At 40.4% G+C, this 15,566-nt stretch overlaps 1 protein-coding gene across 1 annotated transcript; it reads left to right on the top strand.

The window, feature by feature from the left end:
- The first annotated feature begins 3,627 nt into the window (after positions 1-3,627).
- On the top strand, positions 3,628-15,249 carry prpf4bb (pre-mRNA processing factor 4Bb). The gene is made up of 16 exons (XM_023263110.3): positions 3,628-3,772; positions 5,666-5,744; positions 6,142-7,277; positions 7,615-7,788; positions 8,070-8,228; positions 8,453-8,534; positions 8,677-8,878; positions 9,887-9,960; positions 12,266-12,356; positions 12,596-12,743; positions 12,862-12,999; positions 13,101-13,254; positions 13,346-13,460; positions 13,538-13,689; positions 13,820-13,906; positions 14,075-15,249. The coding sequence occupies exons 1-16, from the start codon at positions 3,714-3,716 to the stop codon at positions 14,276-14,278; spliced, it is 3,054 nt and encodes a 1,017-aa protein (XP_023118878.2). The 5' UTR covers positions 3,628-3,713; the 3' UTR covers positions 14,279-15,249.
- The last annotated feature ends 317 nt before the right edge of the window (positions 15,250-15,566 follow it).

The raw sequence follows: 15,566 nt of genomic DNA, 5'->3' as shown, positions 1-15,566 counted from the left end.
GCAGACCGAATGTCTGCCTGCTTTATTCCCTCTTTATGGAATCAGCAAAAGGCATCAATCAGATCTGTGGGGTTGGTGCACCAAGTGACTAATCTATCCATCAGTAAAGTGGTTGCAGGTTTTACTGCTCAAACTCACAAACGTTTTTAGATTTTTGTGTTTGTTGTGTGCTTTAGCAATGTCAATACCTTGGCTAATTCATACAAAGGTGCAGGTTTTATACATTATAGCAGTAAGTCACTGTGTTGATGTGGTTGGACATTCTGCCACTTTGGATCTGACTGAAATATCTTCACAGCATTTGTAGTTTCTAGATGATGAATCCAAATCACTTATGTGATCCCTTGACTGACTCCTCTTCTAGAGTCTTAGTGTGACATATGTACAACTATCATCTATCGGTTGCCATTTAGGTGTATTTATATCATAAATTGTACATAAGATGGATGAATTTGCATCACCAATTCATTCTGTGGTGCAACTGTGAAGTCACTATCTCGTTTAAAATGGTTATTGCTATATTGTGCTAGTGATGATATTTGCAACAATTGGCTATTTGCAACCAAAGTCTTTACTTTATTGAGAAAAGACAGCCACTGTAATCTTGACTGTCTTGGAAAGCCATGACACTTGCAATATTTTATGGTTTTCTAGATCTAAAAAATAATAAAAAAAACATGATTCACTCACAACTGGGCCTGCAGGAGTTTCAGGAAATAGGAGCCTACAACAGTGTCACTCTCTGGCCATTTATTAAACCAACAGACTGTGGTTGCAAACAGTCTATGGTTGCAAATGACATCACTGGTGCAAGATGGCAATGTCCATTTCCACAAGATATTGACTTTACATTTGCACAAGAGGAAGAATTGGTGATGCATCACAATGGAAAGTTCCAATATTGTAGTATTTCAGGCATACATGCTGAAAATTGCTGAAGAATAATGATATGGAAAGCCCTGATCTGCAAGCTGACAGGATTAGTCATTCAAGTTAGTTACATATGAAGTCAAAATCCAAGTTGTTTTTGTCATTGATGCTCAACTTTAAACTGGAACTGCTCAGCGCATGGTGTTTACTGCTTATTCCTCTAATTTTGCATATAAAGCACATAAAAAGACACCATACTTACGTGTTAGGAAGGTAGCAAAAATAATATTTGATTTTCACCTGAAGGGGTCTTTAAACAGTGCCGTTTGTTGTTCAGGTTAATACAGTAAAAATAAAACAAGATGACATAAAGAGAAAATGAAAAACATATATTGTTTTTAAAAGAGAGAGCACTCCGAGCTTTGTATTTACAAACTACATACACACATAATAAATCTGTATGACACAGAGACAGGTCTCCGGGTGGCACAGCAGAACGCAGTATACAACATTCATCACATATTGTATGCGGCTGTGATTTACTGAGCACACTGGGACAGAGGTCTCAACTAATGGAATATCTAATGTCTCTGTGACTGAGACTTTAATCTGTTGTGAGACCACCAGCCTGCAACTTTACCATATAAATCTGTGACACACCGAACAGCACAGGGCCTCGACTGAGTTACAGCTCCAGACTCCCTGTTTACACTCTACACAGAGATGCTTCAGCAAAAACTAAAATATTTCTCAGTATATACTTTCAGTTTCCAATCTGAAACAGAAAAAATAAACATTTTAGAATTTTTACTACCAAGCAACATGATGGTAACACCTGCAGGACTGTCATCTGCCAGAAACACATGTCCCATCTGTCAGAACGCTGACATTAGTGCTGCTATATCTGAATGCCTCTGTTGCTTTCTCATTGTTTTGAATAAGCACGCCACAGGTGCTGCACAATAACGCAATTTACTACCTCAAATAAAACTGTCAAGAGCAGATAATAAGCAGCCTTTCAGCACTGTTGCATCCTTGAAATTCTACTCAGAGGTATATCTTTGTAACTTTTTGCAATTACAGCATGATGTTTCAGACCTGTCTGATTATATTTGAAATTTTCATATGAGGCAACACACTATGCAACACGTGGTGTTTGGCATTTTTACTCTTCAGTTCCTTGTCATGTGTTGTGGTTTCCCTTTTGAGAAAGATGAGCATTTGTGATAATGGACTTGTTTTTTGCACGTGTACTTCTTAGCAGGCCTGATGGCTATCTCTCGAAAAACACTGTCAAACTCACATGAAATGGAACTTGCACATCTTGTTTTGAGTGCAATGCAAATTAAAACTTGAGCTGTTGTTGAGATTTTGTTGCAGTTCATGTCTCGTGTGCACCAGCAAAATAAATAAATAAATTCTAATGAGTAGACCATTAAAGTTAAATTTAGGTGGCCTGCAGTTAGAGCAGCATGAAGGCTTGTCGGGATCATACTTGCTAAATTCAGGCCAATAAAACTAATAGTTTGTAAAGAAATGGGTGCAAATATATAGAATGGATTCACTGCAAGACAAATGCCCAAGATATTGGACAATGCAGTGCAGTTAGAGATTATATTGTAGAATTAGGGCATTAAACTTTACATTAAACAGTCACATGCTTTTCACTTTAGAACATCGACAAAAGATGTTAAAACTGCTGCAGACTCCTAACAGAGAATTCAAATCAAGCATTCACATGACATTTCAGTGAGCAGTGCACACTGAGGAGAACCGCCACAGGGTGCACAAGAGGCTTTCAACAACCACATGACCCACAAATTGACCTCCATCCTGTGATAAAGGCAAACTGAGCAACCTCCAAGAGCTGCCCTTTGCCCTCTGTTTTCTCCCTTTATGTGGCCTTGCCCTTAAGTTCGATTGACTGTTTTATTGATGATTCTGTGGATTTTAAAACTCACACTTTTGCCATCAAGACTATTTAAAATGTAGGTACAAAGTTTACTCATGCACAATAACTGCACTGTAGGGATCAAATCCCCAGTTTGAGGCAATTTGGGTGACAAAATAAAGTTAGCTTGTGTGTGCAATGTGATTCAGGTTAGGCATTACACCATGAAGTCAGCTGACTCATTAAAACCCTCTGTTGTATTTAAGTGATGGCAGTGATGTCGTAAACCCATATGATGAGCTGCATGAGAATAAATGTAGTTTAAATCTTTAATTAATGCAAGGTTTAGGGAAATTTCCAATGTAAATTTTGAACATCATACATGATTCTTTGCATTCTGGTGACTTTTACGCACTGATTTGTGCTTTTTCTGAATCAATTTATGGTGTAAATGTCAAAATATGAAAAAATGAAGGCACAGAATTCCCATAGTAGGTGGCAATTTAAAATATAATGGAATATAGTGCAGAAAGGCTCTTGGGCATTCGTTATTACTTTCAAGTTGTTTGTTTTTTTACATTTATTATTATTGTTATTATTACACAAATATGAACACAATCTAAACATCTCCTTTTTGTGTGTTTTGAGGAAGTAACCTTTTTAAATGAGTATGGGACACTTATTCAGATGTAATTCATTCTAATTAATTTATGAACCCTTAATAGTTTATAGCATTTTTCACAGATTAGTGTTTAATATACTGAAGAAAACATTAATAACAACTTTAGGTTACACAAGTGTACACTCTGGTGGACAAAATACACGTTTCAGCCCACAAATCCCCTCTGCAATGTGCCGCCAGCACATCGGGGGTCACGTTAGCCTTTTTATATCGTCACATTCCAGCTGCTCCAAATCAGCGAAGAAGAAAAGGCCCCCTCAGCTGAGGAAAATGGCCGACGTTGAGATGGACATCACGTCCAGAAGAATGAATAATGGCAACGAACACGTGTAAGTCATTTAATTAAATATAACACTTTCGTGGTATTGTGGTGTAAGCCTCTTCCTGGTTCTGGAACCAAAGGGAGTTGTTGGAACCCGTGAGGCTAACAGAGTAGCAGGTTCACGTTGTTGCCGGGGCTAACTAACGGCTGACTAACGTTCTTAGCTAACTAGCTAATGTTCTTTAGCTTTGCTAGCATTAAGTTAACGCGTTGCACGCAGAAACGTCCTTTCACTGCGTTTATGTCTACTTGCCTCAATAAAGTGTGTGTGCCAGACTACACATAGTCAAGCATTTGTTTTTGGTGGCCTGCCTCGGTAGTGTAACGCAAGTTAGCATAGCTAGAAGCTACCCGAGGATCTCGCTTGCTAGCTCTAAGTTTGCTAAGACGGTTAGCATAACCGTGCTAACGAGTGTAAATCATCTTGGCGGTCTTGCTCATGGGAAGAGAGAACAAGTGGCGTGTAGATGAAGTCAAGGCAATGTCGTTGATTTCTGTCGCTGAAGTTGCACCTCATTCTTTCCGTTCCTGCTTAGTGTTTCTGCAGTTTATAGCTAAATTGAGCACATTACGTAACTGCGATTTATCCCATATTAACCGCTGAGTTCACTTGTGCTCAAGGGGATATAAAATGCTGCCTTCTGGGTGATGATGGCTTCAACTTTATCCTAAATTAAAGTACTGTAGTACAAACAATATACTAAAAGGTAGTCTAAATGTACACCGTGTTTGTTAAATGACTCAAGAAGAGCACAGCACGTTCTGTGGTGTTTTCCGCAGATAACATACGCATATATACATATTTTTTTCATACAATTTTCAACAAGTAGCCTTATCACTTTACACTCTCTGGATTAAAGTGAAGTTCATAACAGTACAGGTTATTGGGATTTTGAAAGAGTTCCTTAAATCATTAGTGTCCAGGTTGTCAGATGGGCACATATACATTTATACGGTAGTATCAGAGGAGTAGAAAAACACACTTACTCACAAGGTCTTGACTGTCGTATGGAGATTATTGCAGTACGCTCATTGGCTGCTGTCTTAAGTGTGCTATTTAAATATCAGTGGCTTGACGACGTTCAGGTTTTTTTGATTTTATTTGCAGTTATTGTTTCTATATATAATTTCATTTTTGTAGTCTTTTTGTTTTACCTTTATTTTACCTGTTGTATTGTGGGCATCATGTGATTGCGTTATCTGTCCAAGCACTTTGAAAACCTTTGTTTCAAGAAGTGACATATAAATAAAATAAAATTATTGCTATTGCCATTATTATTTATTGCATTGTCTAGTTTTTAATTGTTTGATTGAGCCTTTTCCTTATGAAATGCAAGTACGTTAAATATTTGCCAGGCACCCCAGAGTTAAAGCTCATATCTTCAAATTGCTTGCTAAGTCCACCTGAGAGTCTAAAAATAGCAAATCCATGGTTATACTTAAAACGTGTGTGACTGGAACCAACACATGTTTGGTATTTTTGGTGGAGATTCTTACTCAGTCATTGAATGTGTAAAGACACACCTGTCCAGTGTTTTATTCCATATACAGTTACCTTTAAGCAACTTGTCTGCTGATATTATGTGCAGGTGCCAGTGTTGTTTTTTTTCTAATTTAAAATCTATTTACAGTACCTCATTGTGTTAGAATTTCCTGAAAGGTAACTTAAAGCCAGGGATTGCTGTGACAACCTGCTGTCACTGAATAACTGTAACTGATAGTGGCAATACTGTCGTGGCTGATACCAGATCCGTTTAGGAAGGTGGGGGTCCGTATCAGACCTTTGGTTCCTTCACATTTCTTTTCAATTAATTCTGTCAGTCAGCTAATTGACTTGCTGTTTTAGCACTAATTTGTAATTTTGTCTCTGCACTGTTTAATGTTGTCCTTTATTGAACAGGAAACAAGATCTGGAAAGCCATGAAAGAAGTGGAAACGAGGACAGTGGCGACATGTCTGAGGAAGAAGAGGAGGAAGAGGTAGGGGTGGACAAACCAACATCTAAAAATCTTCAGTGGTATGATGTCATAATTCAGATCTAAACTTTTTTCTACACCCTAAATGAAATGTAATTCTAATTCATTTTGCCTATGTTGTTTAAGCTTTGTTGCACTTACTATGTAGGTGCTCCATGTCTTCCTGTGTCTTTGAAATTATTGCCTGCAAGCATACAAATTAAATAACAAATAGAATCATCCTTAATGGAAATTTAGTACACTGTAGTCCACATTTATCATTCTGTGCACACAGTATGGAAGAGTTAAACAGACAAAAGTTTAAGGGGAAAGAACATAACCATATTAACAACATATCTAACAATTCAAATATTGAGGTGATATCTGGACTAATTGCCATGCTGATGTCTTCACATCTTAGGAGGATGCTGAAACTAATGGTGAGAAGACAGAGGAGGGGTCCAAACATCACAGCAGCAGCGGTAAACACAAGAGGAAAAAACACAAGCATCGTAGTAAGCACAAAAAGCACAAACATGCCTCTGAAGAGGACAAGGACCGAAAACGCAAGCATCGTCACAAACATAGGAAACACAAACGCAAAGAAGGATCCTCACCCTCTGGTGCTGTCCTCTTTGGCTCCTCAACTCATAGAAAAGTTGAATCCTCTCCCTCTTCTGGAAATCCAAGTCTGGACGACCGAGCCTTGCTGGAGGATTTGGAGAAACAAAGGGCCATGATCAAAGCTGAGCTGGACAGCCAGTTGATGGAGGGCAAGGTTCAGTCTGGCATGGGTTTGATCCTTCAGGGGTATAACTCTGGATCTGAAGAGGATGGAGATGCAAGGTTCAGAAATGGAGAACAGCGTCAAAGGGGCAGCTCAGGTAAACCCATATCTCCCAGAGGGGGAAAAGGTGGGAAATCTAGACGGGACTCAACAGAGGGCAGTAAAACCAGCTCTAAGCGTCGTAGTCGGAGTAAGTCTGCAGACAGGCCTGCCAAGGAGTCTAAGCAAGACAAGGTGACCAAAGGCACCAAGGACACAGGTGCTAAAGACAGAGGCCGTGGCAGGAGCAGGTCAAAAGACAGAAAGCATTCAGACAGTACTGATAGGTCCAAGGAGAGAAGGAAGTCCAGCTCTCCTTCCAGCTTTAGAGGAGAGCAGAGAGTCAGCCGCGCTGATAAACGTTCCTCTCCACAACGGGATGACAGACCAAACCAGGACAGAGCAAGCCGGCGGTCCAGATCACCTGGGAGAGAACGGCCAAGTCGCTCAGAAGCTGACCGGGACAAGCGGCCAGCAAAGTCCCCATCCAAGGACGCTTCATCAGGAAAAGAGAACCGGTCCCCTCATAGGCGAGGGCCTCACAGCCCTATGAGGAAACGCAGTGCTTCCCCTCGCCACAGAGATGCCCACCATCCCTCGGCTAGTGCCTCAGACAGGACATCTAAGCAGAGCCACTCTCCATCCAGAACAAGGTCCTCACCCAGGAGAGGCCGCAGCCGCTCAACAGACACCAGGAGAAGGGATGCTGACAGGCAGGACTCACCGCTGAGGTAAGTGAACAGTTTTGACCCTACTAACTTTGTCCAGTAATATAAACTGACTGACAGAGGATGAAGTTGTCATTACTTTCTTAGAGTATGTGTCACCTAAGTAAATACAAATCTAACTGAAATATGCACAAAAATCAAATAGTTGACAGTTTGTCGTTCCTTTATGCAACCTATTTCTGATAGACCACATCAGTAAGTCTTGAATATGGAAGAATTAAAGAAGTTTGACAGATTTTATTTATATTTCTTCCTGCGGTAGGTACATTGGAGCAGTTTTGGTCGATTTGAAATGTAAAATGCCCACTTCAGCCTGTCTGTCCGCTTCATGGTCTTACAGGAAGCGCCCCCGGCCAGATGCAGGACCAGGCAGAGATAGATCACGAGAAAACAGCCCTAGATCATCCTCTCGCCGCAGGATGAGTCGCTCACCTCTAAGACGAAGGTCCCCATCACCGCGGCGACGCTCCCGCTCATCCCCCCGCAGACGGAGCAGGTCTCCACTGAGACACAGGTGACGACAGCTCACTTTTCACTCAGTTGTCGCTTGTTTCTGCTTATGACAGAAGATGTTTCTCTGAGTTACATCAAAGCAGTTCACGTATTAAAAGGAAACTTTCACTTACCTGTTTATTCAGATACCTGTCAGTTGTTGATGCTAGGACAGTTGTCTGAATTTTAGCTTGATGTTAGTGTTTCTTTCTGGAGATTTTCTTGTATTTGGTGTGTGGCAGGTGTAGGTTGCATTTTTTTTAGATGTTGAATGATCCTTTTCTTCACATCTATGCCTTGCAGGTCTGATGAAAGAGACAGATATGGTCGACTCCGACAGTATAGACGCTCAACATCTCGTGATCGGGAGAGAAGAAGAAGGCGCAGCAGAGATGAAGACAAGTTTAAGGGCAGTCTTTCAGAGGGCATGAAAGTCGACCAGGAGTCCTCAGAGGAAGAAGTGTGAGTAAAAGAAGATATTTACTCTTTTGTTTCTCTATTGGATTTTTTGTGACCCAAAGGGCATCTCATACATTTACAAGTCACGTTTAATTATATCAAGTTTTTTTTTGGTTTATTGGGATATGCCACAATGGGTACTGATCCTGTAATTCACTATAACTTCAATGGATCACTACAGCAAATTGTCGTCTTTTTATATCTGAAATATTGGCTTATGTTTGCAGATTGGAGGACTTTGATGGTGAGGAGATCGATGAAGAGGCTCTCATCGAACAGCGCCGCCAGCAGCGCATGGCCATTGTCCAGGTCTGTTCATACCTACTCTGATCCAATCTGCTGTTTCAGTAGTTCCTTTATCTGCCAAACGATGGTGAAACTGAATTTAGTTTGATCTTAGTATTTTTATGTCTTCTCACAAACATTTCCGATGATTCCTTCTATTGTACAGAAATACAGGGTCGTGAACGAGGATACCAACATGATATCGGAGCCCAGCAGCCCCCAGAGCAGCACACGTAGCCGTTCACCCTCGCCCGATGACATCTTGGAGCGAGTAGCCGCAGATGTTAAGGAGTATGAACGAGAGAACCTCAACACCTTTGAGGCCAACATCAAAGCCAAGCACAACCTCATCGCCCAGGAGAAAGACGGTAATGTCCTAGTCAGAATTACTGTGTCTGTTGGCATACAAGGCCAACTGAATGAACCACACCGCAATATCTGCTGGCCATGATTTGAAGAAATAAATACATTTAAGAGCTATTTTTAAATTAAATGTTCTTGCTTTTTGAAGTACAATCACACTGGATTCCAAGGACACAGTAATCACATAGCCTTTAAATCTTAGTTAAAATGGTCAGAGCTTTAGGCCGTACAAAGAACAGTACCATATATGTTATCTGTGGCAGAATGGGGTTAGCTTGACCCAGGTAACTACACAATAATCTGCTCTGTCCTTCCTCTAGTTTCACCCATCGTTAAAGTCTTTGAAATCTGTAGAAAGGATACACGAGTCACTGCTGCTTGATCTCTGGAGAGCACAGCCTTCGGTGAACATGAAAGACGCAGACACTGAACAGCTAAAAGCTCTATCAGGGAAAGCAATCTTTTGGTCTTTTCTCAGTTTTCTGTCTGATTTTTTATTTTTTTTGTAGCAAGCAAAATGGCCATTTTTCAGTGTTTTTAACTTGCACTTCTCTCATGGTCAGTTCAGCACAAATGGAGAACGTCAAGTTTCTAAAGGTGAAATCTGATTGGTACTGACTGCCTTTAAATTTGAACTATACATGTGCATTAACATTGGCACTGCCCTGCAATTTAGAACAAGCTGGTATTTACACATGAACACAAGGACACAATAAAAACTGGCCCAAGTACAAAAATCTGTAAAAAACTAAAATTGCATTAAGTAGCTTGATTTGTGTGAGAAATCCAGATTTTTGTGATGCAGGGATTTTTAATTTTGTTTCTTTCTGTCGTGTTCATTCAGTTGCTGGCTTGTAATCCAAAGCCTGGGTGTCTCTGCCACCTGCAGCATGTTTTGATCTCTGCAGAGTATGTGAATCAAACACATGTTCCAGTTATACTGTTTTACAACATGATGTATGAGCAGAAGCTCATCTTGCGTTGTTTTTCTTTTTTCTTGTTCTTTGTTGCAGGATCCAACCCAAAGAAGCCTTCAGCCCCTGACATGTTTACAGAGTCGGATGACATGTTTGCTGCTGACTTTGATGTAGGTATTCAGATATTAAGCTCTGTGGAACATCTGAACGTGTGTCTTATAGCATTCTTCTACAGTTTAGAGCAGGGCTACTCAACTTACCATTGCTCATGGGCCACATAGAAAAATATCTCTGTTTGTGTGGGCTGCAACCTAAAAGTACTAATTTAATAAGACTGAATTATGTAAACGACATTTAAATAATCAAGGTAATATTCAGTAACAAAATATTTTAAATGCACTACAATAGAAAGACAATTTCATAAGGCTTTTGTAAAAGTAAAATAAGATTTTGTTGAAAATATATTATACTTGGCCTTATAGATCTATTTGTGGCTGTTTTCTGCATTTCTAGTAAAAGCAAAAAGGCCAAATGTCATGACATAAAAAAATTGTCATATATATCAAATTACAAAATGGGGCTTTATTCACAAAATATGAACAAAATACATACTTACTGCATATTAGCACTTTTTTTTGTAACAAAAGTACTGTTTCAAAGTTTTAAAAATATTTTTTCAAGCAATGCTTTTTTGAGAAATTAACTAAATTACATCAAAAAACTAAGTAGGCTTTATTCCAAAAACAAGTAAATAAATTAAGAGATTGCTTATAAAAATTAATTGGCCTACTACTCCAAAAAATAAAGTAAAAATTAAATCTTCCACATCACAAAAAAGTTCATCTGTGGCCAAAAACCAACCATTGTAAAACATACGAACATAGCTCTTTAGGTGACCTACTTTTTTGAGCAATGAGGTATTACCAAATGAAATAAAAAACATATAGGTGTGCATTATTCACAGAAACTGTGCATCAATAGGCAGCCCTGACAGAAGAGGTCAAAGCTAAAACAATTACACTCAGTTGAAATCAGGACATTGTATCACATTTCTTAGCATGGAGAAGCAAAGTCAAATTCACGCAGGATTTAAAATAAGAAAAAAATAACTTTGTGAAGTGTCTCAGTAACAAAATAGTGGCAGTGTAGATGTTGCCACTGGCAAGTTCACCCAAATACTGAACACCGATAGCAGGTTCAAATGAGACACTGTGCAACTGACTGACCTGTGAACGTAGGTTTGGGAAGTGTGTGAAGTCATTGTCACCAAGCTGGTCTTCATAAAGAGAGAGCTTCTCCATGAAAGCAGAAACATCATTCACCAAGGCAGGCAGCAATTTGTTGTTTCCCTGGAGCTTCAAATTTAGGGAGTTCAGGTGCTTGGTTGTGTCAACCAGAAAAGCTGCTTCCAGTGCAATCTCTCTCCCTGGTCCCCGGAAAAAGTCCATGAGTGCCAAACAAATGTCCTCTCCTCTTGTTTTGGCCAGTCAGTGGCAAAAGAGCAAGCATTTCCTCCATGAATGTGTCACCATTAAAAAAACCGAGCCCATGTCATAAGTTGCGCTGTATCCGACACATCGGTGGACTCGTCTATGGCCAGGCTGAAGTGCTGCGTTTTCTTAAGATTGTCGATCAATTTTATGAACAAATCATCCGAAATGTTTTCCACACGTCTGCTGAGAGTTAAATCTGAAAGCTGCAGTTTGGATATCTGTCGGGTGATCTCAGCTTTGTTTATAAACTCGGCAAAAGGGACTCACTGCAGTCCAGAAAACACTTTTTTTTATCAGCTCCCCCTCAGTGAAAGACCGCCGACTCCTTGCTACAGTCCACGCTACTTTGAATGATGCCTCCGTGATTCTGTCACTTTCTTTACAGCTGAATCTCAAAACAGCTTATTGACCACGAAGATTTCCAATGAGACTGCATATTCTGTCTTTTCTTATATTACTGCCTGGTGGAAAGTCAACTTTGAAGTCTTTGTGACAGCTGTCGTGGTGGCGCAGGAGATTCGTTCGTTTTGGAATGGACTGTTTCTGGCAAAGAAGGCACACTGTTAGGCTTGTTATTTACCTCCACAAAAGCAAATTCTTCCTCCCATGTCTGTTGAAATGTCCTGTGTTCACCACACACCTTGCGTGTAGCTTTACCGGCGGCAGCCATGAACTCCACTTCGATTAGTCTTCTTTTGAGTCTTTTTTTTTGGCGGTAGCAAACAACCTTTTGCTGCATTACCGCCACCAACTGGTACAGTCCCACAATTGCAACACTTACTTGCCTGTTGTCAGTAGGTCAAACATGTTGCCCTCTGGTGTCAGCATATCAGAAACTTTTTGTCCTCATTAAAAGTAGAAAAATAATATATTTACTGCTTACAGTAAGCCGTGGGCTGCACCATTACAGTGTATAAAAGCATAAAATGATAGGAAACACCTGTGAAACACTGACCTCTTTTTTTTTGTGCTTTTTGTACAGAGTGCCAGGATGAGAGCAGCAGGTGTAGGAAAGGACTTCAAAGAGAATCCCAACCTCAGGGACAACTGGACCGATGCTGAGGGTTACTACCGTAAGTGCTTCCAAATCTTTACTGTTAATTGCAGGTATGCCTGCAATGTGGACTGTGGCAGTATCAGGGGAACAGTCCATGGATGCTTGCTCAATGTCACAGCAAAGTGGCATTACAGCTCAATACAAGCAAAAGCCCCCGTGAAGACAGAGTGCATTAATATCACACGTCTACGTTGTTTAAAGTTGACTTACAGAATTCTTGCTAAATACAAATTTGTGAAATGTGTGGTTATTTAGGGGTGAACATTGGGGAGACGCTGGACAAGCGCTATGATGTTTATGGCTACACGGGCCAGGGTGTGTTCAGCAACGTGATCCGAGCCAGGGACACTGCCAGGGCCGGCCAGGAGGTGGCAGTGAAGATCATCCGAAACAACGAGCTCATGTGAGTCACACCATTTATGTGTGGATTTCAACATTTCCTATCTAAACAAGTATTGGCACTCTGAAATGGAAATCCACTGGCACGCTGATGACAACATGCATGTGTTTTTGGTGAACAGGCAGAAAACTGGTTTAAAAGAGTTGGAATTCCTCAAGAAGCTGAATGATGCTGATCCTGATGACAAGTTCCACTGCCTTCGCCTTTTCAGGCACTTCTACCACAAGCAGCATCTTTGTCTGGTCTTTGAGCCTCTGAGGTATTAAGAAAAAAGAAACACCATTATTTAAATCATCATTTGAGATATGTGCATTTCATTAACTGCTGCAGCACTTATCTGATGTCATTTTTTGTGTGTAGTATGAATTTGCGAGAGGTGCTGAAGAAATACGGCAAAGATGTTGGACTCCACATCAAGGCTGTGCGATCATACAGCCAGCAGCTCTTCTTGGCTCTCAAGCTGCTTAAACGATGCAATATCCTCCACGCTGACATCAAGCCAGACAACATCCTGGTACGATCCAAGTGCTCACTCACCTTAAATCAGGTCAAAAATCACCAAATTGTGCATCTCCTAAGTATGTTTTTTGGTGTGTCCTTAACAGGTAAATGAATCAAAGACCATCCTGAAGCTGTGTGACTTCGGTTCTGCATCACACGTCGCGGACAATGACATTACACCGTATCTGGTCAGCAGATTTTACAGGGCTCCAGAAATCAGTAAGTTGCTCTATTTGTGCAGTCACCATTGACTGGTTGCTTTTAAATGTGCACTTGCCTCACAATTTCTTTCTCAGTCATAGGAAAACCATACGACTACGGCATTGACATGTGGTCTGTGGGCTGCACTTTGTATGAGCTTTACACTGGCAAAATTCTGTTTCCTGGATCTTCCAACAACCACATGATCAAGCTGGCTATGGACCTCAAGGGCAAAATGCCCAACAAGGTAAAATTGCATCATAGAATCTCGGTTCCTTCAGTGACTTTCTGTTGCCTAGATGAAGCGAGATGTGTTGCTGTTCTAAGCAGTGGTCCAGAAGTCAACACTGATGCAATGTTGTGGTTTCTTTCCTCAGATGATCCGCAAAGGCTTGTTCAAAGACCAGCACTTCGATCAGAATTTGAACTTCCTGTACATTGAAGTAGACAAAGTGACTGAAAGGGTAATCTGCTCCTTCTACATCACATTTTAATTTGACGGAAGTTAACATTTCCTGCATTTTTAATGAGTACAGAATGATTTTTAAACTTTAAAATGTTGAGAAGTTAAAATCATTTTATCACGTTTAACTTGCATCTTTCTTCATTTTTTTGTTCCTCTCCCCCATTAGGAGAAGGTGACGGTGATGAGCACCATCAACCCCACCAAAGACCTGCTGGCAGACATGATCGGAGGCCAGCGACTGCCTGAGGACCAGAGGAAGAAGGTAATGCAGCTGAAGGACCTGCTGGATGGCACGCTGATGCTGGACCCAGCCAAGCGCATCAGCATCAACCAGGCTCTGCAGCACCCCTTTATCCAGGAGAAGATCTGACCCACTGAACGCCACACACTCCCAGAGCAGACGGACAGAAGCAGCTCTGACAGGAGCTCTGCAGTGAGGCAGCCAACCCACAGACTTCTTTTCAGAATGTCTTTGTTTTTTTTTGTTTTTTTTTTTTTTGTTCTTCCTCAACATTATTTTGTTTATGGATACATAATTGTGTTTCATTGTAAATAGATCATTGAAATGGTAGCCATTCTTGAAGACACTGATTTTTGCAGTTATTGTAAACTTCCCCTCATACCCCGCAATGCAGTTAACTTTTTTTTTTTTTATTTAACTGGCATTGGAGTGACAGATGTTTAAAAGAAAAAAATATAATTCCTGTAAATACTGTATGTCTATTGCATTAACAATCTCAAGCAGCAGACAGTTAAATTTCGTCGTAGTTGCAGATGTCTAATTACATCTTTTCTTTTTTTAACCACATTGCTCATTGTGGGGCGATGCATGCTTTTGAATGTGCACCCTTTGTGCTCTAGATTTCTGTGGTGCAGGCCTGTGTAAATGCTCTGTATGTGCATCAGTGTCCCACATGTGACAGCAGACGCCCCTCTAACCAAGTCCTCAGACCTTCAGGTTTGAGCTGAAGGAATAGATGCATTCACCTTATGTACTCCTTTTTTTCAACACAGGTAGTCATTGTTTTTTGTTGCTGGACATTTCCATGTTTTTTTTGTTTTTTTTAAACCTTTCTCTCCCTCCAGTACTCTGGCTCGGCCCCTGGCTCTTAAGGCTCTCACATTCAAGTGCCTCCTGTATGAGCCTCGTATGTTAAAACACCAAACAATGCTGGCCTACTGAAGCCTCACCTATGACCCTCCACTCCCATTGCTGTATATAGCCCATAGTTACTGTCATTTCATGTATGATTTATTTGTCTTTTTCCATTAAGTGGTTAAAAAAGATCCAATCTTGTGAGTTCAATAAAGAGTAGTTGTGGAAACGCTGCTGAAAGAGCACCTTCAGTGTAAGGCAACTTTTTAGTAATAAAATGTTTCCTATTGTATACCAAACCCCCTTTCTTCATTTGGATGTGATAATGCAGTGTGCATCAGTAACTCAGTTAATTAAAGTTGTCTAATTAGAGCAGGGCTATTCAATTAAAAATTCACTGGGGCCGGATTTTCAGACTAAGAACATGAGCTGGGCCGGATGTTTTTAGCAGACACTGAGCAAAGTTAAACATTTAAAATAAACACAAACAGATAAAGACACTGGATGTTTATTAACGTATTGCCACATCCAAAAGGACATAAACACAATAGAAGAGCAGTAC

The sequence above is a fragment of the Amphiprion ocellaris genome, chromosome 22, assembly GCF_022539595.1.
Source record: "Amphiprion ocellaris isolate individual 3 ecotype Okinawa chromosome 22, ASM2253959v1, whole genome shotgun sequence".
NCBI classification, from domain to species: domain Eukaryota; kingdom Metazoa; phylum Chordata; class Actinopteri; family Pomacentridae; genus Amphiprion; species Amphiprion ocellaris.
The sequence above is the reverse complement of the archived record's forward strand: the minus strand, read 5'-3'. Positions and strand labels throughout refer to the sequence as shown.